At 25.1% G+C, this 23,882-nt stretch overlaps 1 protein-coding gene across 25 annotated transcripts in view; it reads right to left on the bottom strand.

Annotated features, from left to right (window-relative positions):
- LOC129607630 (basement membrane-specific heparan sulfate proteoglycan core protein) overlaps nucleotides 1-23,882 on the bottom strand; it is a 132,706-nt gene that overhangs the window by 88,776 nt on the left and 20,048 nt on the right. For 18 of the 25 annotated variants that reach the window (XM_055518733.1, XM_055518724.1, XM_055518735.1 and 15 more), the window contains exons 2-11: nucleotides 14,046-14,598; nucleotides 13,809-13,986; nucleotides 13,577-13,743; nucleotides 13,339-13,500; nucleotides 11,520-11,774; nucleotides 10,515-10,634; nucleotides 9,747-9,860; nucleotides 9,532-9,657; nucleotides 8,448-8,564; nucleotides 7,512-7,625 (exon numbers count right to left, since the gene is read on the bottom strand). In XM_055518733.1, the coding sequence (XP_055374708.1) occupies nucleotides 7,512-7,625; nucleotides 8,448-8,564; nucleotides 9,532-9,657; nucleotides 9,747-9,860; nucleotides 10,515-10,634; nucleotides 11,520-11,774; nucleotides 13,339-13,500; nucleotides 13,577-13,743; nucleotides 13,809-13,986; nucleotides 14,046-14,598 (1,906 nt within the window). The remainder of the gene's footprint in view (nucleotides 1-7,511; nucleotides 7,626-8,447; nucleotides 8,565-9,531; nucleotides 9,658-9,746; nucleotides 9,861-10,514; nucleotides 10,635-11,519; nucleotides 11,775-13,338; nucleotides 13,501-13,576; nucleotides 13,744-13,808; nucleotides 13,987-14,045; nucleotides 14,599-23,882) is intronic. The other 7 variants (XM_055518741.1, XM_055518750.1, XM_055518727.1 and 4 more) reach the window with 6 other exon arrangements.

Genomic DNA, 23,882 nt, shown 5'->3' with positions numbered 1-23,882 from the left:
ATTTAAGTAAAACTGAACTAAAAGTTATTAAATGCATACCAAAACATTAATTAAATATTTTGGATTGCGAATAGGAAAAGAACGTTCAAATATGATTTTCAAATATTTACTTTTATTAACTAAATTGTATTCAATTCAATTTTAGAAAATTTTTGTTAGCACAAGTTTTATTACCTTTACTTAGTACTTCGTTTACTAAAATGTGCACACGAGACGGCTAACAAACCTCTTTTCATAATTTGAAATCCATACTCAAAGGGTATATGTTTACAATATACAATGTGTATTTATGTAAAGTAGAAATTTACCATAACCTATTATAGGTAATGGTGTAATATTTGTACTTATTCACACTTTTTTGAAAGTAATGAACCACAAAAAAAAATTTCAAGAAAAAAAAGTAGTTATTAAATAATATTTAGTTGCATTTTGAATTAATTATTTTGTTTTCGTTATATAAAAAATAAACCCCTACTAAATTTATTTATACATATTAATAAAATGAATAAAATTCCTATATTATATATATTTTAAAAATTTATCTTTGTAATAAAATTTCACCATCGCAGTAAAAAACCAAATTTTATTAAGAATTATATTTGCAAAACACACACTAAACAGAAATGCATTCACGTTGAAATTACCAAACAATATTATTTTTATAAATATTTGTATATCGAATGGATGATCTTGCACAATAGAAATTAATTTCTCACAAATTGTAGTTTATAATATCTAAGAAATAAAAATAAACATTTTTTTTTATTTACACATTATGTTACAATACAAATTTATACGTATATTATAAAAAAAAAAAATTATTTAAGTAAATAATACATTTGTTTTCAAAAATAACTTCATAAAAATTTTCTAAAAGAGAACTGCAATTTATATAAAAATTTATTAAACATTAAAAGCCCGTGTCGTACAATACACTATACATCACAACGGTCAAAATCAGACTGACGATCTGTCGTAAAGATCTAAATTCAACTCTAATCTGAAGCTTTGAAGTAAAAAATTTAATCTGACTGAAGAAAATCAAGTTTATATTAGGTTAAAACGCATAAACCGAAAATATTATGTTGCATGCAACATTTTGTGTGATGTTTGAAACAAAAAAACATTTACTGTTGAATTTTGTGTAAATACAAATTCTTTTCTGTAGTCTGATGTGTTCATTTTTTTTTGTATAATATTACATGCATTTGCACATTTCAAATATATGTATGTCTAAATATTAGAATTTATCGAATTTAGTAATGCCAGGTGAACTGACTTGAGCATTTAAGAGAAATCTTTAAGACTGTATCAAATTTGGAGCTTTCAAATCTGCAAATTTCTGTGAAACTTAAACGTCTTATAAAATGGTTTCAAATGGCTCTTTTTCAAATGGCCTTCTTCGATTTAAGTTTCCTTTCTCTCATATATTTTCATTTAATGTAATGTTTCGTTAGTAAAAAGTTACATTTTGAAGAAATTTTGTTATTTTATGAACATTTTAAGTTTGTGTTTTTTTATGAAAATAAGTTCATTTTATAATTATATGATAATCTTGTTATGATAATTTGTTATTTTATGAACATTTTAAGTTTGTGTTTTTTTATGAAAATAAGTTCATTTTATAATTATATGATAATCTAATTTTTTTTTACATTTGAACTTCTGTCTATATATATACAATTAGTGAATTATAGTTTAAGCAAACATCAAGCAATAATTTTTTAGGACCTATTACATTGTGCAATAGTTCCACTTTAAGTAAATATATTTTGTTCTCAAAGATTACGTTATAGGAGGGATTACTGATATGTATAAGTCTTCATTTTATATCATTAATGAAAGAACAGGGGTTTCATAATAGATGTGAGGGTTGTATGAGGAATTTCAGGGCTATAGGATGTCCCAAAGAGAATTGATATTTTGATTTTGCTGCTAAGTTTTAAACTTCACACTACTACGCAACCAAAGTATAACATATTCATTTGCTATGCTTTGGCTGCTTACATGTGCGGTAGCTACTGAAGTTTAAACACCTTAAACTGTAATTTATTGATATAAAGCTAGTATATTGCTTTTTAGGTTAGATAATAAAATTTGATAAACTGAAAATCAAAGAGGTCTTATTTCTTTTAAATCTATAATTTCTCTTTCTATGTTCATATTTACCGATCGTATTGTGTAAACAATAGGTAGTTTATGTGATGGCAACAAATTTTGCATATCGAGTTTTCGGTGGGAATGAACTTCTCCATAGTAGGGAAGTGTAAGTAAACTATTTTTAGCAACCTGTCGGTCCGTCGGTCTGTCGGTCTGTCGGTCTGTCGGTCTGTGTGTGCACGTGTGTATCTCAAGTTCTGCTGAACCGATTTTGATGAAATTTTATATGTAAGTTTATCTCTACCATGGCACGGATTGATCAACTTTTGCGATATATCAGGCCTCGGGAACTGCACTTTTTAGCGGGCCTGTTTTACATTTTTGAACATTTTGAAGAAAGTATTCAATCGATTTACTTGAAATTTCATATGTAAGCTTTTCTCGATCGTCCGCAAAAATTCCTAACTTTTGAAAGAAAGCAGGCATCAGCAACTGAACGTTTACTACGGGCCAAATATACATTTTTGCGTATATAAAGGGATATAATTGACCGATTTCATTGAAATTTAATACTTGAATTCCTCGTATTAAAACAATGAACATATAAGTTTTTTGGAAACATCAGGGCTCGAAAACTGATTTGCGGGCCGATTTTACATTTTTCACCATATCTACGGAACGAATTGATGGAATTTCTTGAAATTTAGTATTTGAGTTCTGGTTAACTGGCGAGCTTTTCTGGGAATTCAGGTAGCACAAAGCGAAACTCTACTAAGAGCTAAATTTACATTTTTCAAGGTATGTTAACTATAAGCTTCCTAATATCCTAAAAATTGGAAAGAAGTATTTAAAAGGCATTTTTATAATATTCTGTAACCCTTTCACTTAACTAGACAATATACAATGCGGTCGGTTATGTGCTGACCACATCAGATTTTTTTGTATTATTTTGCCTTATTGTTTTGGGTAACTTAGTTTACCTCCAATCTGCATACGCAAAAATATGCAAATATTTACATAATATGTATATTTTTTAAAAGACTTATTAGGGCTGCTACAATTCCTCATTATAAAAATATAAAATCATTCCTTATAAAATAAATTAAGAAATCAAATCAAAGACTACACTAGATATTCATTATAAAGATAAATTTTTTTTTATCAATTTTTTTTTATCAATTATCAATTTTTAGAATTATTTCATTTACCACTTTTGTCAAACGTAACGAAAATTATGACAGCAAAAATGAATCAAAAGCGATTTTTGTAAATTTATTAATTTGATCAAATTTTGCAAATTTATAATGTTGTTAACTAATGAAATTTATTACTTGTTAATTTTTCAGTTTTGAAAACAAAATTTGTTTTTTATATATTCTTATTAATTATTTATAATTAATTTTATTAAATAAACAACAGTGAAAAAAAAATTAAGAAACTTCAAAAACTTTGCATTAAGCGCAAAACCTAGTTGAATTTGCAATGTTGCTAATATTTTATGTAAAATCTACATACATACATACAAACATACACCCATGCATACATACATACTTACATGTATTGTATATTCAAAATATTAAATTGAAAAAAAAATTTTTGAACTAATATTGGAAGCATTTTAAATAATTGAATTAGGTTTTTGAAATTTACTAAATATTTTATTTTTAAACACACATTTTTCTGCAAATACAAATAGATTTAAAAACAAGAATTTTATTAACTGGCAATTCATAACAATTTTCCGTACCAGTGTGGTATAATCAAACATGCTTATAAATGTAACATACAAGTATATGGTGAATATATAAAAAAAAAGCTTTTACGTTCAAAAATGTTCAGTTTTGAATTCAATTCAACTTTTAACTTTTTTTTTTAAAAGGCTGAATTATGTATGAAGCGAATCCAAATAACAACAAATTTGTCTTTGGAAATAAAATTTCTCTACAAACTTAACATACCATGCAACCAAAAGTATACCCATGCGCATTGAGAAAACATTTTAAATTTGAGAATAACAAAATAGGTTTGAATTGGTTGACCAAAACAATGTTGTGAACCGATATTATCAGTAGCCAATAAAATATTTGCATAAAAAAAGCTTACTTTTCAAAAGGATATAACTGCTCATCACTTTACCTTTTGGAAAAATATATATATGTCTAAAAACTAATGTGCATATAAAATGCTATATATATACATACATATATGTGTACATATAGTATGTATATCACTCTAAATACAATAGTACATAGTGAATTTTTCACAACACTATACGTACTACCATACGTGCCTAAAAAATTAATTAACACACATTCATAATAAATTCATATATAAATAATATGTGGCATATACACGAATGTGTATGTACATAAGTTTTTTTTGTCATACTTACATACATCAATACACCATTATTAATAGCTAATGCAATGCAATTCAACATTAAAAGCTTCTGCAGTACATTTCAAGAAAATAATAGGAATTGTAAATATTTCTAAACACAAAAATATTTTATTTATACCTGGTATAATTTTTATGAAAAAAATTTCGCACAATTTTGTAAGTGAAAATTGATCTTGTAATCAATAATTCAATTTGATAACATGACTGGAATATTTATTATTGTGTAATTTTTGATATTAACATTTAATGATATTTCTATCACGGTTTAATTTAAATATGCAAGTTTCTGACGTTCCAACGACAAATCTGACAGAAAGTTTTATTAAAACTAGAAAAACAAATTTAAATAATAATATCAAATTCTTAAAATTTTTTTATAATTTTATTATATTAAGTTAATTTTAAGTTATTTTCTAATATTGTTTCTGATTATAATGTGTACATAAGTGCATAAATTGTATATTGTAGAATACATCTTATTATTTAATTGATTTTAATTGCAATATACGTTGCTGAGCTAATAATACCTTAAATTAATTATGTGAACATTTTTAAAATATTATAAGAAGAAGTTGTGATATACGAAAAAAAATTTCAAATTTGTTTCTATCTATATTTATGAAAAAATTGAATACTTTAAACTTGAATTACAAGACTAATTCATCCGTTTTTGAAGCCGTATTTTCCATTTTACAGGAGAATGAGATAATCCAACTCAAAAACTGTTAAAAATCTGATGTTTACCGCAGTGCAGTATGCCTACATAAGTTTTTAAAAACAAAACGAATGTGGTTTTCAATTTTATTTGTCGAAGTTGAAAATCACATTTGGTCTTTACTCATGTATTAGTACTCGTATGTACTTGTGTATTAAAATTTAACACCTTTTAGAATAAGTACAATATAGAAAACTTATACAGCAACCTTGTAATAAATTTTAATCAGAGGTTTAAATACGTCTATAAAATTTTGCTTAAATTCTATTATCATAATATATTCATACAATTTTCACAGGTTGTTGATAATATTTCTATTCGTGTGATTGATTATGGGTGGTTTGTTCAACAGCAATAATTTTTTTCTTTACCTAATCTTTCAAATTCTAAATTTTATTTCCTCTTCCCAAAAAAAACATATTCCTAAGCTGTAGTCCATAATGTTATGAGGGTCTGATTATATTTTAATACAATATAGAATCAAAAATTTTTAAATTTATTTAAAGTTGTATCTAGCGTAACCCCGAAGTTCCATGCATCAAACACCAGAATCTGTTTTATAAACCTTGTGTTGGACAGTTTCCTTTCAGATATGTAAAATGCACATATTTGTTAGAACATTATAATTGATTTGCTTAATGACGCATGGAGGTATTGAGGAATACTTAATTAATTTGCTTCAAATTGGTTTTTATACAAATGTGTATGTATACATACGTATATAGAAGAAATCATTAAATTGTACAAAATATTTGAATGTTTTTTGAATTAAAAAAGAGAATGAAAGAAAAATGCAGTTAATGATTTTTTCGAACTTAGCGTAGATATCAGATTTGTAGCGAGTGTTGTTACACATTTATTATTTACAATTATTTTAAATTGATTTTACAGTCATTTTAATAAAATGAGTTATTTAACAAATAAAAAACTGAATTTACATAATTTAAAATTTTTTAATGTATGCTTTAATTAATTTGCCCTATTTGTTATATTATTATACATATACTTTAGGGAGTACATGTGTGCGTAAATGTAAAGACAAAATTCTATTGGAAATTATTATATTAACAAAAATTTATGCTTCGAACTTTATATAGTTATATAGTATGAACTATGTATAGCATGTGTATGGGAATATGTTTTTTCAAATTTTTTTATATAAATAAAAGAGTCCCAAGTGTTCATCTTGTAACAATAAATAATATTGTCCTCCCTTAACAAACTTTGTTGGTTGATTAAATTTTTAGTAATTTGTCGAGTTTTTTTTCTAAATAAATATTTAATAATTTTCTGTTCCTTTTGAACTATGTTCTGCTTGTACATAATGATATCTTATACATAAATGTATACGTATGCATTATGAACAAAAATTTATTCGCTTTAAAAGCTTTTTAGTTCTATAAAAAACACTATGGTAATCTTAATAAGGTTTCTGTAATGCTATGCTAACTTTATACGAAGTTTTTGGTGGAATTACCACTCTTAAGGCATACAAACATTTAAATGAATTACCAGAATGAATTTCAACTCTCTGTTTTAATTTTTTTCCATATTATAATTTTAGGGAATTTATCCCTTGAGAAGCGTAAAAATTTTGCAGTGTGTATTTTAATTCCCGAGAAATATTATAGAACAAAACATGTGTATATGTATGTATGTACGTATAAGTGAAATTGGTGGTTGTATCTTTGACACAACAAATGTTAAACTAGGTTTGCTGCTTTTATAATATAAATATGTATGTAATTCTGTCTTACATTTTTTTTAGATATCAAGGTATCATAAATGAAAAAAAAAACAAAAATAAAACACTTCTAGAAGTAATAAATATTTATCAAATTCAATTATGAATTGCAATTTATGTTTGTGTGTATACACATGTGTTTTTATGTATTTTAGTAAATCATTTTCCATTTTGAAACTACTTATCAAAAATGTTTGTAAAATTTCTAAAAGTTTAACATATTGATCAAAAGAACTAAAGTATAAAGAAAATGTTCGAAAGTATGATCATCACAAAAAACACAAAATTTTTACGGTGTTGTCAGTTTTATTTTTTGAAAAGAAAAAAAATTTGTGAATACTTTTTTTTAATATAAAACTAATTATAAATCTTTAAATATCAAATTAGAATACTAACTTTCAATTTAGTTGCAGTTACCACTTTTATAAATATTTTCGCATAGCATAATATTTATGTGTGTGAATATCTACATATGTACATATACATATGATTAAATATTTAAAAACATTTTAGATTTGAATTTTCCAAAAATAATGTTTAAAAACGACTTACCTCTTATACAATCGATTTCGTCCGAACCATCACCACAATCGTCATAGCCATCACATTTTTGCGAAAATTGTATACAGTGGCCACTTCTACATAAAAATTCATCGTGATGACATTCTAACATAATATTTGATTTGTAGCAAAATAAAAAGGATGCACACATACAGCAACATAATTGAAAAGAAGAAGTATAAAAAATGCATACATAAGTTTTTAGATACTTTTAAAAATCATAAAATAAAAATTGCAGAACTAAAATTTGTAACTAAAATTAAAATTAAAGCTATTCAAACCATTTTGGATTTTTATCCATCACTGAGACCATATTCATTGATAACTAATCTTAAAACATTTTTACCCTTAGTTAGTACTAATTTTTGGATAATAGCAGAATTGCATTAAAAATTTTATTTTCTGCAAAAACATCATTATAATATACAAAATTTTTGATTAAATCTAATGAAAAATACAAACACATTTATAAATCTTAAACAGTGGTTTTCCGAAATCTGTTGTTTTACAATGAGATATTCTTGTTGTGTTAGGTTCCAATACTAGGACATAATTTTCATTAATTAACACACTACATTATCGCTAAACTGCTAAGAGAAACCCTACAGATAATTTTACTACTATTTTACATTAAGTTTAAATCCTTCGAAATAATAAAATCATCTAACATCTTATATTAGATAATGTGTAAAATCAGACTGTGCATTTAACAATATTTTCAGTTTCGTTCATTATATTTTCTACAATATAAATTTCGATAATATTCTTGCTTTTTTATCCATAGGTGTATAAATACATTTATATATTCAAAAATATTGCATATTATTAATGCATATTTAAAAAGAATATTTATAGTGAAAAACCAAGTGACCCATAAAATTTGAAAAATTAAAAAAAATATTAAGTTCGTGGAAAGTTTTCAAGTACCTTCATCGCAATTGTTCTCGTCAGAAGTATCCTTACAATCAAAAATTCCGTCGCACACCTGTCCTCGGCTAATACAAACTGATCCTCCATCGCAAGATATTTGGTCTCTGGCACAGTCTTAAGTTTAGTATTTTCATATCAAAGTGCAAGTATTATAAGATAATGAACGTGTAAGTTAATTGCCAGAAAGTTGTTAAACAAAAAAAGAAGAAAAAAGATGTTAAAAGAAAAAGATAATAAAGCGAAAGAAAATTTGTACATGCAATAATAGAAATACACGCATTGTCGGTGCGCTCGGTTAGTTTGAAAATCATTAGCTTAATTATACCCATAAGCATTTTGAAAAATCCTATTCTAACTTTATACGAAGTTTTTGGATGAATTACCACTCTTAAGGCATACGAACATTTAAATGAATTACCAGATTGAGTTTAAACTCTCTACTCTTATTTTTTTCCATATTATATTTTTAGGGAATTTATCCCTCGAAGAGCGTAAAAATTTTGAATTGTGTCCTTTAATTCCCGAGAAATATTATAGAACAAAACATTTACATAAGTAGGTACGTTTAAGCGAACTTATTTATTTGTATCTTTGACAAAACAAATGTTAAACTAGGTTTGCTGCTTTTATAATATAGATACATATATATTGTATGTAATTCTGTCTTCGAAAATTTTGTTCCGCTTTACATTATTTTAGATATCAAAGTATCACAAACAAAAAAAAAACAAAAATAAAACACTTCTAGAAGTAATAAATATTTATCAGATTCAATTATAAATTGCAATTTATGTAAGTACGTGTTGTGTATATACACATATGTATGTTTTTATGTATTTTAGTAAATCACTTTCCATTTTGAAACAATTAATCAAAAATGTTTGTAATATTTCTAAACATTCAAAATATTGATCAAAAGAACTAAAGTATAAAAAAAATGTTTGAAATTATGACATAATCAAAAAACACAAAATTTTTATCGCATCGTCAATTAACTTTAAAAACTATATTTGTATATACAATAGAATTTATTTTTAATTAAATGGAATTTAAGCGTTAATTTAAACTATCTCTAACATACCCTTTCTTTCGCAATCAAATTCGTCTGAGTTATCCGTACAGTGAGCAAATCCATCACATTTTTGAGAGCTTAGAATACATTTTGTATTGTTGTCACAAGACATTTCATGAGGCAAACATTCTAATTCTATGTTGTAATTTCAAATTTAGGAAATTATTAAAAACACGCCAAAAATTCAAAAAGTTTGTATGTACATAAGAATAAACATTACTTACCTTGAAAACAATGAACTTCGTCTGTACCATCATCGCAATCTTTATAGCCATCGCACTTTTGAGAATCATAAATACATTGACCGTTACCACAAGTAAATTCATCTCTTCGACATTCTTGTTATTCAAAAAATGTTTTATATTTATTGTATAATTTTAAAGGAAAAGGTTAGAATAAGACTATCATGAAATAAGCTTTTTATTATGTACATTAAATGCATTTTTAGTATGTATTACACAGTTTAAAAACGTCCCCAAAAAATAATAACAAAAACAACTAAAAAGTTTTGGTTATTGCTCAAAAATATAGTGTATAAGTAAGTGAAAACTTAATTTAAACCGAAAATTTCTAAACAAAATTCCAAAACTGATAGTCAACTACAGACGTTAAAAATACTAGTTAAATACGGTAAAAAATTAAATATAATCTCAATATCTTCCTGCATGAAATAAGGAGCGAAAATTAATTGAACTTTTTTACATCTTTTAAATAAAACAATACTAATTTTGACCATGCACGCACAATCAAAATTAATCTTTTAAATAAAACAATACTAATTTTGATTGTGCACGTTATATAATACAGTGGCAAAAAAAAAATATACTTTAAAATGCATATAATACGTAGCAACCAATGACTAACAACAAAAATTCAAAAAAAAACATTTTAGTCTTTAATACATTTATAGAAATCAATATAAATGTATATTTTATCACATAACATAAATCGAACCTAACGAATTTTACAAATTTTTAATCAAGTATACATACCTTTAGTTTCGCATCCAGATTCATCTGAATAATCTTCACAGTCCGGATAGCTATCACATTTTTTATATAATGGAACGCAATGACTGCCATTATCACAAGAAAACTCATCATCGCGACATCCTGTTAAATTGGTTTTTTTTTTTTTATCAAAAATTAAATAATAAATTTAAAAAAATAAATAAAATGTAAGAATATAACATACTTAATGAACTGAAACAAAACAAATGAACTGTTTTTGTATGAATAAATGTGTAAACTAAAAAAAATATTCATAATCAATTTAGTAAAACGATATAGATAATATGTGTAGTTCAATTAATATCTAGAGAAAATGGAGAAGATTTTTTAAAATAAAGCATACGAATGTTTTCCATTTGGACAATTATTACCGGCAAATTTTTATGGAAAACTTCTTTTTATTATGTATACATCCAAAAAATACAAAATTTCATTTTTTTATATCAAGTTCATTATAATTATGTAATATTATTAACGATTCGGAATTATGGGTATCAGAGAAGAAAATGCTAACAAATCCTACTTGAATATATTCTTATGCATATTTTATACTTTTGATATTAATTTATGTATTACGTTTTTTTCGGTAAGCGATATAATGATTTCGTTTCTTTTATAGGATTGTTAATAATTCACTCAATAAGTATATAAATACCCAATTTTTTAGTATACGAGTATAATTTGTTATTATAATATATATACGCAGTACGACAAACCTTAATTGAAATTTGTTAGATAGTGTTTAAAAATATATAATATAGGCATACATAATCAAAAATAAATTTTTAAGACCAAAGAATTTTATGAAGCTATAGAAATTTTATATGGTCTAAATGTCTAAGTTATGATTTAATTTATTTAAAAAAAATGTATTTCAACATGAATATCTTTAATATTAACAATTACAATTCAAGAACTATATATATGATAACATTAAATAATATTCACATTAAGTATTAAAAGTTTATTTTTTTTTAATAATATCACCTCTTTCGTCACATTTCATTTCATTTTCATCTTCGCCGTGTGGGCAATCTTGGTTACCATCGCAAAGCTGAATATTACAAATTTCTTTACCAGATATTGGGCAAACGAAAATTTCATCACAGCGATTAGAGCTATGACCAATAGATGATTCAGTTTCCGAGCCAAAGTCCCCACTTGCTTCGTTTTCCTTAACTGTATTTACATTTTCCCAAGTATTAACTTCGTACTCCGTAGGATGCGGGTGTGAAATATGGTCTAATATATATTTGAAATTTAACGAATTTAGATTAAGTTATGTAACTAGGTAACAAAGAGTATACAAGCAAGAGGAACAACACATAAACATAAATGAACCTTGAAATTGACAAGTGATGCATTAACTTCTTAAACATTCTTATAGTCTGAGAAGTATTTAAAACTGTGTTATAGCATATTTAGCATTTATTTTTCGCACCATAGAAAAACACTTTGATAGATTGTACAAAAATTACCGACATAATATATTAATTTCAAATTAATATTGTAACATGTATTAATATTTAACATTAATTTATTTAATTATATACATGCGTTTTTTGTACTATGTATTTTTATTCCAAATCATTTAATAACAGAAAAATTATTTAAATTTTTGTTAAATATTAAAAAGCAGATATGACAAGAAAAATTACCATATAGGAAAATGGATTACTAAAAATCCAGGCTTTTGACAAATTCTGGAACTTAAACTAATCAAATGCGGGAACGTATTATTAAATTAAAAAAAGTATATAAGATAACAAAACTTCAAAAAAAAATATAGTCTGTATAATACGAGTATGTTAAAAAAATAGCAAACGGAAATTATTTTATCCTTTTTTATCAAGTTGTTCAAGTGTTCAAAGAGATACCAAATTCCAAATTAATTCAATTGTGAGTCACAACAAAAAATTTAATTAATTAAATTGCGTTTCTATCCAGATGTTTGGAACTCTTTACTTTTTAAAATATTCAGTAATAAATATGTCAGCACTGTTTTCCAATACTGCTTTCTTTTATGAAAATTGTAAATTTATTTTTCTATTGTTTTACCTTAATTTAATTAAAATGGAAATTTTTTAAATACAAGTAAAATGATGTTGTTTTTTATCATAATTGTGGAACATATTTTAGTAAAATTTAAATACAAGATTTTATTATATTTTAGTAAAATTTTAGTTACAAGATTATACACAATCATTCATCCATTATTTACAATTTGGTAAAGCAACTATATCTTAATATTTTTATGCATACATATATCATATTTGTCTACATACATATGTACATAAATGAAATTATGTACATACATATGTATTATGTATATAAATGGAATTATAATTGAAGAATAATTGACTTTGTTATATATACATAATGTAAATAAAAAAGCTCATAATAATCCCTTAACCTAAGTCTTTAATTCAAATTCTGATCGATAAAAGAAAAATTATGTAGTCATTCTTATAACAAATCCTTGTTAGTTTTGCTTCTTCAAAATTGTAGAAATCAATTTATATTATAAAAAAAGCGATTTCACTTTATAACAATTTTTGTTTTACCCTCAGAAGTTTATCAGTCAACTTCAAACAAGAACAACATTGCATGCGTATGTACATATGTAATATCAATTTTGTATGTTGGACTTTCAATTAAATTTTTTTTTACTTTATAAGCAAATTGAGAGTGTTAGTAGCAAATCGCAAACGATATAGTTTTATTTTATTTGTAAGTTTTACCGTTCTTATAATAATTATTTAAAAGTCCAAAATTTAGAATTAAGTGTACAAGTTTGTACTAGTACCTTCACAATTTTCTTCGTCACTGCCATCCTGACAATTCTGAAAATTATCGCATCTTTGATTAGGAGATATGCATTCTCTACTCCTAACGCATTGAAATCCACCAATACATTGATTTGAACTAACTCGATGAATTATTGATTTAGGATCGTCAAATTCATTTTCTGTTTCATTTTAATAAATTAAATCCAATTCTGACGTTATTTTTAATACTTAAAAAAAACATCCACTTCAACTTACCTGAAATTTTTAAAAATGAAAAATTTTCGTCTCTCTGTACAAGAAGGTCCCCTAATTCTAGCGAATTCAATTTATTTTCAATAATATCTGATAAATCATCCGCATTGACATTGCCTTTTACTTTTAAATCTGCAGTCAAGTATGTTTTGAAAAGATCATTGGTTTGACTAAAAATTGACTTATCAGAACTGAACATGTTTAAATGAAATAAATTAATTTTATTTCTTCTTACGTTGCTTCAACTAAAGTTGCTTCTAGATCGTAACCCATATCAGTAAAATGTGCATAGTTGTCGTTAAATAACATTTCAAAACCATTTTTTACTTGCTTTTGTAACCTTTGGAAATCGTGTGAAGCACGCTCTCTAAATCCCTCGCTCCATAGTTCACGTGATGTAAACATTACTCGATCTAAAAAGAAATATCGTGTGGTTATTAATTATAAAAAAATAAATTATTTCATAATTTACAAAAATTAACATCCAATGGTTCAGTTTCACTATCATCACCGTCATTTCCTGAGCCTTCTACTTTTGAATAATCTCCAAAGTTGAAAATGTCAAAAATATCTCGTCTTTTTTTAAAACTATTTTTATCTTTATTTACATTCACATCAATATCGGTTGTCTTCTTGCTAAATTTATTAAACTTTTTACTTTTTTTTAAATTTTCAATTTTGTTTGTTTTATTTCTTTTTCTTCCTTTTCCTTCATCATTGTTGCCAAGCATACGGGATATTTCCCGTTTCACACGATTTACACCACGAACCAACCAACTGGAGCTTTGCGAATCATCTTCCTTTTCAATCGGAAATTCTATGTTCGCATTTGCGTCATTATCAATATCATTTTCTTCAGAAATATCAAAAAGCTCGTTTGTCAAGTATACATCACTTTTAATTTCTTGCTTTTCGTTATCGTATAAAAGTTTACTTTTCGAGTCGGTTATTGTCTCCGATATATTTTTGCTATTATCTTCATTTTCGAAAATGTCGTCAAATACGAGGTCTGTGTCTTGAAATCTCTGAAAAGAAAGTAGTATAAAATTCAGTTCTCAGTATATTACACTTAAACTTTAAAATTTCGTTAAATTTTTCATATGTTTTAACTCACAAGAGTTAAAACTTTTTTGTTTATAATTTGTATATACTTGTGCATAATTATTGTAGAAAAATGTTAAAATTATATTAGCGTCGCACAGTTCATCTCTTAAAAGAAAATTTGTATGAATAATAATTGTTATACAGAAAAGTTTTTTTACAAAGTAAAACAAACTACATAATGATTTCGTATTTATGACTTACAGATTTATAACTCAATAACCGTTTAATTACATTCAAGCAAATATGTACATATTTTTATGATATTTTTTTTTTGTCTCTATTTATGATATTTTTTTTGTCTCTATTAATGATTTTTTTGAAAATACACTTTGCAAAAGTACGTAAGCTCTTAACAAAAAGCTGTTAAAGCTTTATGCACAGGCCAAACATCAAAATTAAAACTTTGAATTATTCATTTTTATATTCTTTGCGCCTTAAGGTATTGCATTTCTATATGTTAATGTATTAGAATGCAAAATATGTTTTTGAGATACATATTTGAAATAGTTGATCAGGATTTATTCATTGTTTAAGGTAGAACTAAAGAAAACGTATTTTTTAAGTAAACCTGATTTAGCATATTTTCAATTATAATGTTACAGCCATCAGATAAATACTAAAAAATAGAAATTGTAAAATCTGAAAGAAATTTCAGCAAAATATGAATTGTGTGGTCAAAAAATTCGTTAGCAACCAACATTTCGCAAATATATTTATTGTACATACATACATACATATAAAGTAAAATTATATAAAGCAAAATGTTATATATACAAATTGTACCCCGGATACAAAAATTGGTTCTATTTTGTTATTATACAAATAACATTTTGTTTAGTTGTTTGAACAATTAAATTTAGTGTGAACAATTAAATTTTAAATTTATTTATTACTTAGTTATATACAGACATATATATCATATGCATACATATATATGTATATAATATTTATTTATAGCTGCGTACCTTAATAAATAAAACTAAATATTTACTAGTCTAAGGTTAATAATGGCCTTTCTTTTGTATTTTTTTAGTTCGCAATTTTTTTTTGTAAACAAATAAAGTCTTACAGTAAATATTTTACGAAAGTGGGTCAAATTAAATTCTCATTAAATTCTCAATGCAGCTTTCACGAATAAGTTAATTGTTTACAATTAAAATTTTATATTCCCATTTTTTTACACATTTTTCGAATTTCTTGTTTACAAATCAGTTTTAATATCAAACTTAATATGTATAAATCTCTGAATATTTATAAAAATATTATTAAAATCAACTCTTCTAGAAAAGTTCAACAGAAAGTTTCTGTAATATTGTAAAAATACGTCCAGACTCCTCTTGTTGAACTCTTTCTAACATGTTAAAAATCCCTCCTCAGTTTTTGAAGAAACTAAAACTACTAAAAAAATAGTTTACTTTAATAGTTTATTTAATAGTTGATTGTTTTAAACAACTTTTTAAATTTATAGTATAGTCAAAAAATTTTTAAGTTTAGTTTGATGAAGTTCTGCAGCAAACGGAAAGTAACTAATAAAAATAAAAGAGAATTTTTAAGATGAATTCGAAACTGAGAAGAAGAAATTTTATTACATTGACTTTGTCTATTTTAAGAAATCACTCCGTTTTGGAGTGGAATCAAACACTATCATAGTATAATATAGCACCGCAATTCTGGTCGTTAAGTTACTTACTTTGGTAAATGATGCTATGGAAATAAGTTCTGCAGCAAACGGAAAGTAACTAATAAAAATAAAAGTGAATTTTTAAGATGAATTCGAAACTGAGAAGAAGACATTTTATTACATTGACTTTGTCTATTTTAAGAAATCACTCCGTTTTGGAGTGGAATCAAACACTATCATAGTATAATATAAGCACCGCAATTCTGGTCGTTAAGTTACTTAAACGATTACTCGAACTTTGGTAAATGATGCTATGGAAACTTAAAAGCTCTAAAACATGTTAAAAATGGAGTAATTTGTAACATTAATTTTGTAATACTTTTCAAATATAATTTGTACGAAAAGTATTATACAAAATAGATATTAAAAGATTAATATCTTAATTAAAAATTTACGCCTGAATAAGCTAATCAAATTCATAGAAAGGTAGAAGAGGAATTAATATTTTAATATAATGAAATAATGTTGGTGGTTTCCTTTATATAAAAAATTTTATCACAAGAAAAATTTGTACATATATGTATGTATTGATATTGTATGCATGTAAGGAGTTAAAATTTTAATATAATGAAATAATGTTGGTAATATAATGAAATAAAAAATCTTATCACAAGAAAAATTTTTACATATGCATGTATGTATGTATGTATGCAGTGGAATTTGTGAAAATTAGCAAATGTGGTTCTTGGGTAGTTCCTAATGTGTTGAAATTTGCCTAAGTTAGCAACGAAGGGAGTGGTCGAGTATAATTTAAGCGAAAAAATTTAGAAATAGTACCAGAATTACTATTCGAATAGCCAATGAATATAAAAAAAGTTAAGAAATTTTCCCACTTCTTATTATTAATAAATTTCCAAAAACATTTAGGGTTAAGAATAATGTCGACCAAAACTTTTAAAATATACATATTTCTTATAATCGGAACAATTAATTCAAAGGCAGTTAAAATTATTTCATAAAACTTAATCGTCATTAACTCAATATCACTTATATTGAAGATAAATCGTAAGAAAAAAAGAAATTATTCAAAAGGTTAAAATTTGCCCTTTTAAAGTTATAACCATAAGAAAGTACCTCACCATAAGAAATTGGAAAATGAAAGGAATCAGTGTTAACTAACTGAATTGGCATAACGACAGGTATACTCGTACATTTATACCAGTCAGAAATAAAGACCGATTCCGTCAATTCTTAGAAAAAAATCAGATGATTTGTTTACGTTCTTATTTTCGAGCCGCAACTAATACTAAGTAGTCGGAGAAAACTACTGCACTTGAAGATAGAATATTAGTAAGGTATGCAAAAGGAAACCCTTTTCACTTCGCCTCTTAAATTCATAGAGTCTTAAAAAAGCTCGTATCGAGTTGAAATAGGGCAAGATACTATTGAATGACGGTAACATGATGGTGAAATAAAATGTTATGTTTCAAGCAAAAGGCCTTTGTATTGTTGAAAAGAACTGTTTAAAGAGATTAAGTTTTGCGGAGTTACATATCGATGAACTCCTTTCATTTTGGAAGAAAGTGTTATGGTAAGTCGAAAGCAAGTTCAAAACAGAATGGGCTCAGAACGAAAAGTAGCTGTATGGCGTTCTAAAGCTTGCGAGTTTAACTCAAAATATACAGCAAAACAATAAGGCATTGAAGTGGAAATGATAAATCGATGCGGTATAAATCCAAATGTATACATTAAATAGAATTTAACTCAATATTTGTACTTGAAAATTTTGAAAAATACGATGGTGAATCATGTAGATGAAGAAATGTCGATGTCCTGGACCTTAATGCATGACAACGACACAAAACATCCGGCAAGGTCAGTAAAAGATGGTTAAAAGATGAAAAAATAAGTACTTTGAATTGGCTCCCCACAAAGCCTCGACCTCAATCTCATTGAGAATTTGTGGAATGATGTTGACAAGATTGTAAAATAGAAAGAAGTTAAAAATTTACAAGAATTATTTGAAGAAGTTCAGAAAGGTTTGAAAGCGGTTGTCTATTATAAACGTAAAGCGGTTGTCTATTATTTCATTACAAGTTTAATTTTTTTAAAGATAACGTAAAGACTTACATAAATCAACCCATTTTTTGAAATTTGTGTAATATGAAAGATACGACTTATAGATATATAAAATCTTTGCGATAAATCAAAAGTTATCTACGCATAAATGTTAAATTTTTCTGTTTAACAATTGGTTATTCATTTGTGAATATATGTATATATGTATATTCCATATTAAATAAACCACAATGTTATATTAGTCCAACCTTATCTTTATTTCAAAAAGTTCCGATATTTTATCAATCAGTAGCCTTAAAATCATAACAACGATTTGAAATATAAGAATTTTTATTTTTTAAAAATGATCTAATTTAAAGAAAAAAATACAAGATAAATGTACGACTACGCAAACATATTCTTTATTAGTCAGGTAAACTTTGAATGTGTATAACAGATAAAGTTTATACGTACATGTAGTTATGTATATAGTAGACATAGGTATGCCTCTATTATTACTTCAAATAGCACAAATGTAATATTATAAAACACTTTACAACATATTCTACTTTACATCACTTCTCTTTAACTTTATCATACACTCTCTTCATAGTCTAGAAACTGAAGCAAATACAATAAGCTTTAAAAAAATCAACAGTCTTTCTTGCAGGTTATGAACATATACACACATGCATTTACTTATTTGTACATCTCAAAAAAAATAAAAAAAGTATATGTTTGCTCTTGAAAACAAAAAGAAGGAGAAAAGTTAAAAATACATAAGATATAATTATCTGATCAACTAAATAATTGTGAAACATAAAAATTTGCATATTTCAGTTTTTCTATTATATGGACATATATTTATGGACGTATGTATGTGGGTACTAATTTTTTCGCTCAAACTCTATAATATTCAACTTGTAAAAGCTTCTAAATCTAGCTGCGTTTAGGATAAAGTTGTAGTAAAAATTTAAAAAATTTCCGATATCTAACATTTAAAGATTTTTATTTGTAAAAAACACTCTCAAACGAAATACTAATATCATAACGAATAATATATTACTTAAAATTATATTGAAATGTTTATTCGCAGGTAGGTAAATGAAAATATTAATATACCGTGTTGTTCATATTCTCAACATAATCCTTTTTTATTTCAAATCTTTTAAATATACATACATCTATTAATGTACAACAATAAATCATACATGCATACTATGTAAGTTCTTTTTTATGTATGCCTATGTATTTGTTTTGAAACATGCATGCACATATTTGATATAAATATATGCTTACATATGGATATAGGCACATATATTTTACAGTGTAAATATGTAGAACTTTGTTAAATTTTTAGGATGATTTAGCCCCATTTCAACTGTTTTTTATATTTTTCAAGTAGACACTTATAAAAAGATGTTGTATATTTAAACACATACATATGTACTTTATTGAAATCTATATATGTACATAACAGTCTTAGCAAAAAAAATCTTAAATTGTTTCTAAATGTGATGACGAAAACAATGAAGTGGTTTAATAATTTTCACAAACAATGGAAGCTCTGATTAGAATAACTTAAGGTTTTATATGATTATTTTATATTTTCACGAAGCTGTATATGTGTATGTATATGTATACATCTATTCTGATATGTAGTACATAAGACACATGACGTTTTTTGAGAATTTCAAAAAAATGCAACTTTTACGAAAACTTCTAGGGCTGACTTGATTCTTGCAATTTCATTTATTTTATAGAAAATTATAGGAGAAAATATAAATTAAACGCCCGGACGCGCTAATAAATATGAGAGCAAACCCGTAAAAATATACAATAGAGTTTCAGAAGAAAAGTTGTCATATAGATACCACGGAAAAGATGCTAGATATAAGCAGAAAATACAACTAAAAGTATACTGATTACTTTTAAAAAATTACAAAACGAAAAAAATTGATTTGATTACAGAGCTATTTTAAAAATATATACAACCACAGCTGAAGTAGTTTATTTTGTAAACTAATTACTAAAACGAGATATGTACAAAGTAACTCCTCTCCTCCGACCACCACAGCTAGCCATGGCTGGTTCTATACCAATAGTTTATTTTACCTTTTGATTATCATTTCAATCATTTATTAACCCCAAGAACTTATACACCACAACCAAATTTTTATGAAAATTATTCATGCGACATTTTAATAGTATTAGCTTAACAGTTTTCAAAATATTCCAAATTATTTTTGGAGCTGTATTGACGGTTATTAACACTGCTTCGACTCTACCCAAAATAAATAGAGTTCTTCCAGTAACCACTCTTTTTAATTGGTGAAAATTTGGTAAGCCTAGTTTGATAGTTTTTTGAGAAATCGTTGTTACGTCCAATGCATATTCTATATGTATTTATGTCAGAGGTCTATTTCTTAGCGCTACAAATGGAATGTTAATTTTAAATACACCCTTTAACCATTCGTACGGTTATAATATCAATGAAATTATTAAAAATATTATAGATTTTGGTATACTTTTTTACAGATTGTATTTCTCAATTATTTTACAAATATTTATCTTAATTTTAGTTTTCTTGATGACTTATATAATACATATATACGTTTATAAAAAAGTATATATAGAGTATAATGTTCAAATTAAAAAGTATATAGAGTATTTTTCTAATATTTAAATTATAACATCTGGCTCCTTAATTATCTTGACTCAAATTAACTGTGACTTTTTTTCAAATTTTAAATTTTACTAGAAGCCCCTAGTATAAATCACGCTAATTTAAAATATCTTCAAAAACGTTAAAACAAAATTAACACGTTGTTCTTCATGAAATTACTTTGACTTCTATTGTGTATACGGTGAGCAAATCTAGAAACTTTCGAAGCCCGTGCTCACCGTTAAGCAAAGAAAAATAACTCACTGTAACATACTTAAATAAAAAAAAATTAAATTTTTAATTACTAAAACTAAATGTTTAAAGTAAATTTCATGTTTCTCCAGTTAGCTGCATTTTTTACGTTAAATTATTTACAAAATACATAGTACATACGTTATATAGATAATGTAATTTGTTTATTATAAAGGAAAAATCGAAACTTCCGAAGAGAAATAGAAACGCACAATTTGGTATAATTTTGTTTAAAGAACATTAAATTAAAAAGTCTTTTTTGAAAACAATAAACTCTATCAAAGAACCCTGTGACAATATCAACTTATACCTATTTATGGTAAACACAACACAAGTATGTATATGTATACATATTTACATACACTATAATAAAAAAAATCTAACATAAATTAGTGTTAAATTTTTTTTGATTTCTTATGGGTACATGCATATTACGTAAGATATTATTATGCAAATTCTATATTCAGGTGGGCAAACCTTGCTATAAGGTATACATAGTTCACAAAAAGCGATACTTGTTCGATAATGGACAAATAATACATTTCCCTTTAATAAAATAATGAAAGAGTATTTTAAGTGTATGCTTTAATATACATACTATAATAATGTAATAGATGCTTCAGCAAATATATTGTTAAGACTATCTGGCGTTAACTTTGTTTTAGGGTTTTTAAATATCATTTTTCTGTCTATATTGAAGGCAGTTAAAAGTTTATTATTTTGAGATTCTTGTCACGGAAAAACCATATCTCATTTTCTGCGCAAATTACAAGGGATTCAACAAAATTTTTTATGAAAAAAGAAAAATTCTAGAGTATGCACAAATAAGTAAAAACGAAAATAAGTAAAATAGCAAATGATAATAATAGTTGAAAATTTTCCTTTATCCTTTTATTCATGTCAAAAAATTTTTCCAGATTTTGTATAAAATGAAATCATAAAAAACGAGGTTATTTCTATAAATATACTTATATAACTTTAAATATTTAAATTTTTTATTAAAACGAAGATTCTGCATTCTTTTGTGAAACAAACTATATATTACTAACTTATTTAAAATCATATGTGAACGAAAAAATGTACGCTGAACTTTAAAAATCTTTCTCCTTTTAATATACAAAATAAGTATAGATAAACATCTTAATTCAAGCAATCAGTTTTTAATAAAAATAATCTAAACATCAAAAATTAGTATTATACCTTACTATTATATTCCAAATTCATATTTTCAATTAATCTGCTTTTCGCTATCCTTTTTCAAAAAACAAATACATTCAATTTCATTTGGGGTATACTTAAATACAAAACTTATTTGTTATTGCAATATTATCAATTATTAATTTTTTACAAATAAATTAAAAATAAAATAATGAGTTACTTTTGTGACGGTTTAATGTTATATTAATTTAATAACATCCAGTAAATTTAACCTAACTTCACTGTTAGATCACAAATCAAATGCGCGTAACAATATCCGTAATTTACAACTGTAATTTTCAGTGGCAAAAATCGTTATCTAGCAAAAAAAACCCCAAGAATTTTTATTTTTGATAACTAAATCTTGAAATTCTGAACGAAATAAAGTTTTATTTACAATTACCTTTTTTTAATTTTATTTTATATAGAAGAAAACTTTATTTGATAGAAACTTCGCAATATTATTTGTGTAAATCTTAAATATCATATGTATTTAAATATCAAATACGTTTTCGGCCTTTACATCTTATTAATTTAATAACACATTTCAGTATTTCTATTTCGCTTCATTTTACTGTATAATTTACTTTTCAAAATAAAAAAATAAAAAAATTAGAAAAATTTTATATCTCAAAATAAAAACTAGCATTATTTAAACGATTTTAATGCACATTACTTTTAGCAGATTACATCATTTGGCACATTTTCCTTTTTTTTTGTAGGTATGGAATAAAAACTTTTTTAAAATGTGATGTAATTATGATCGAACCAAAAGTTAAGAGTGACACATTTAGGTTTATGTCAACAATTACATACATCGCTTACAAAAATTTAACTTGTTGTGTATAAGAAAAATGCATATAGAAAACCAAAAGAAGGCTACAAAATTTAAAAAAAATTACTTTAATTATTTTATCTAAGCTGCTAATCTAATCATCATAAAAATGAAATGTATATGTCATCAACTAAATAAATATATATGTGTATGACCATCTTGCAATTTGTTTCACAGGAAATGAATTTTTTGCTACCGAGTATGAATACTTGAATATTATATTAATATTTGAGTCTCTATTTAAATTTTCTTTTAAGAAAGAAAGAATAAATCCCATTTAATCAAACCAACTCTGATGATAAAAGTTTTTATATTTTTTACATTATATTATAAAATACAAAATTCACATTTTTTATTTAAAATTGCTCAACTAAAGAAATCATAACCAAGCTAACCATTAATTGTTTACATAAAAATATGCAATTTGATTATCACTTAAATTAAAAATTTGTTTTTTATATTGAAATCATAATATATACAACACAACGTTTATGAGTATCTTTTAAAAAATTGCCATAGCTATATTTTTATTTTTATTAAGAACGTAATGATTTTGTTGATCGAGATAACAGTTAAC

This window comes from Condylostylus longicornis, unplaced genomic scaffold (assembly GCF_029603195.1).
Source record: "Condylostylus longicornis isolate FDR11 unplaced genomic scaffold, ASM2960319v2 ptg000028l, whole genome shotgun sequence".
NCBI classification, from domain to species: Eukaryota; Metazoa; Arthropoda; class Insecta; order Diptera; family Dolichopodidae; genus Condylostylus; species Condylostylus longicornis.
The sequence above is the reverse complement of the archived record's forward strand: the minus strand, read 5'-3'. Positions and strand labels throughout refer to the sequence as shown.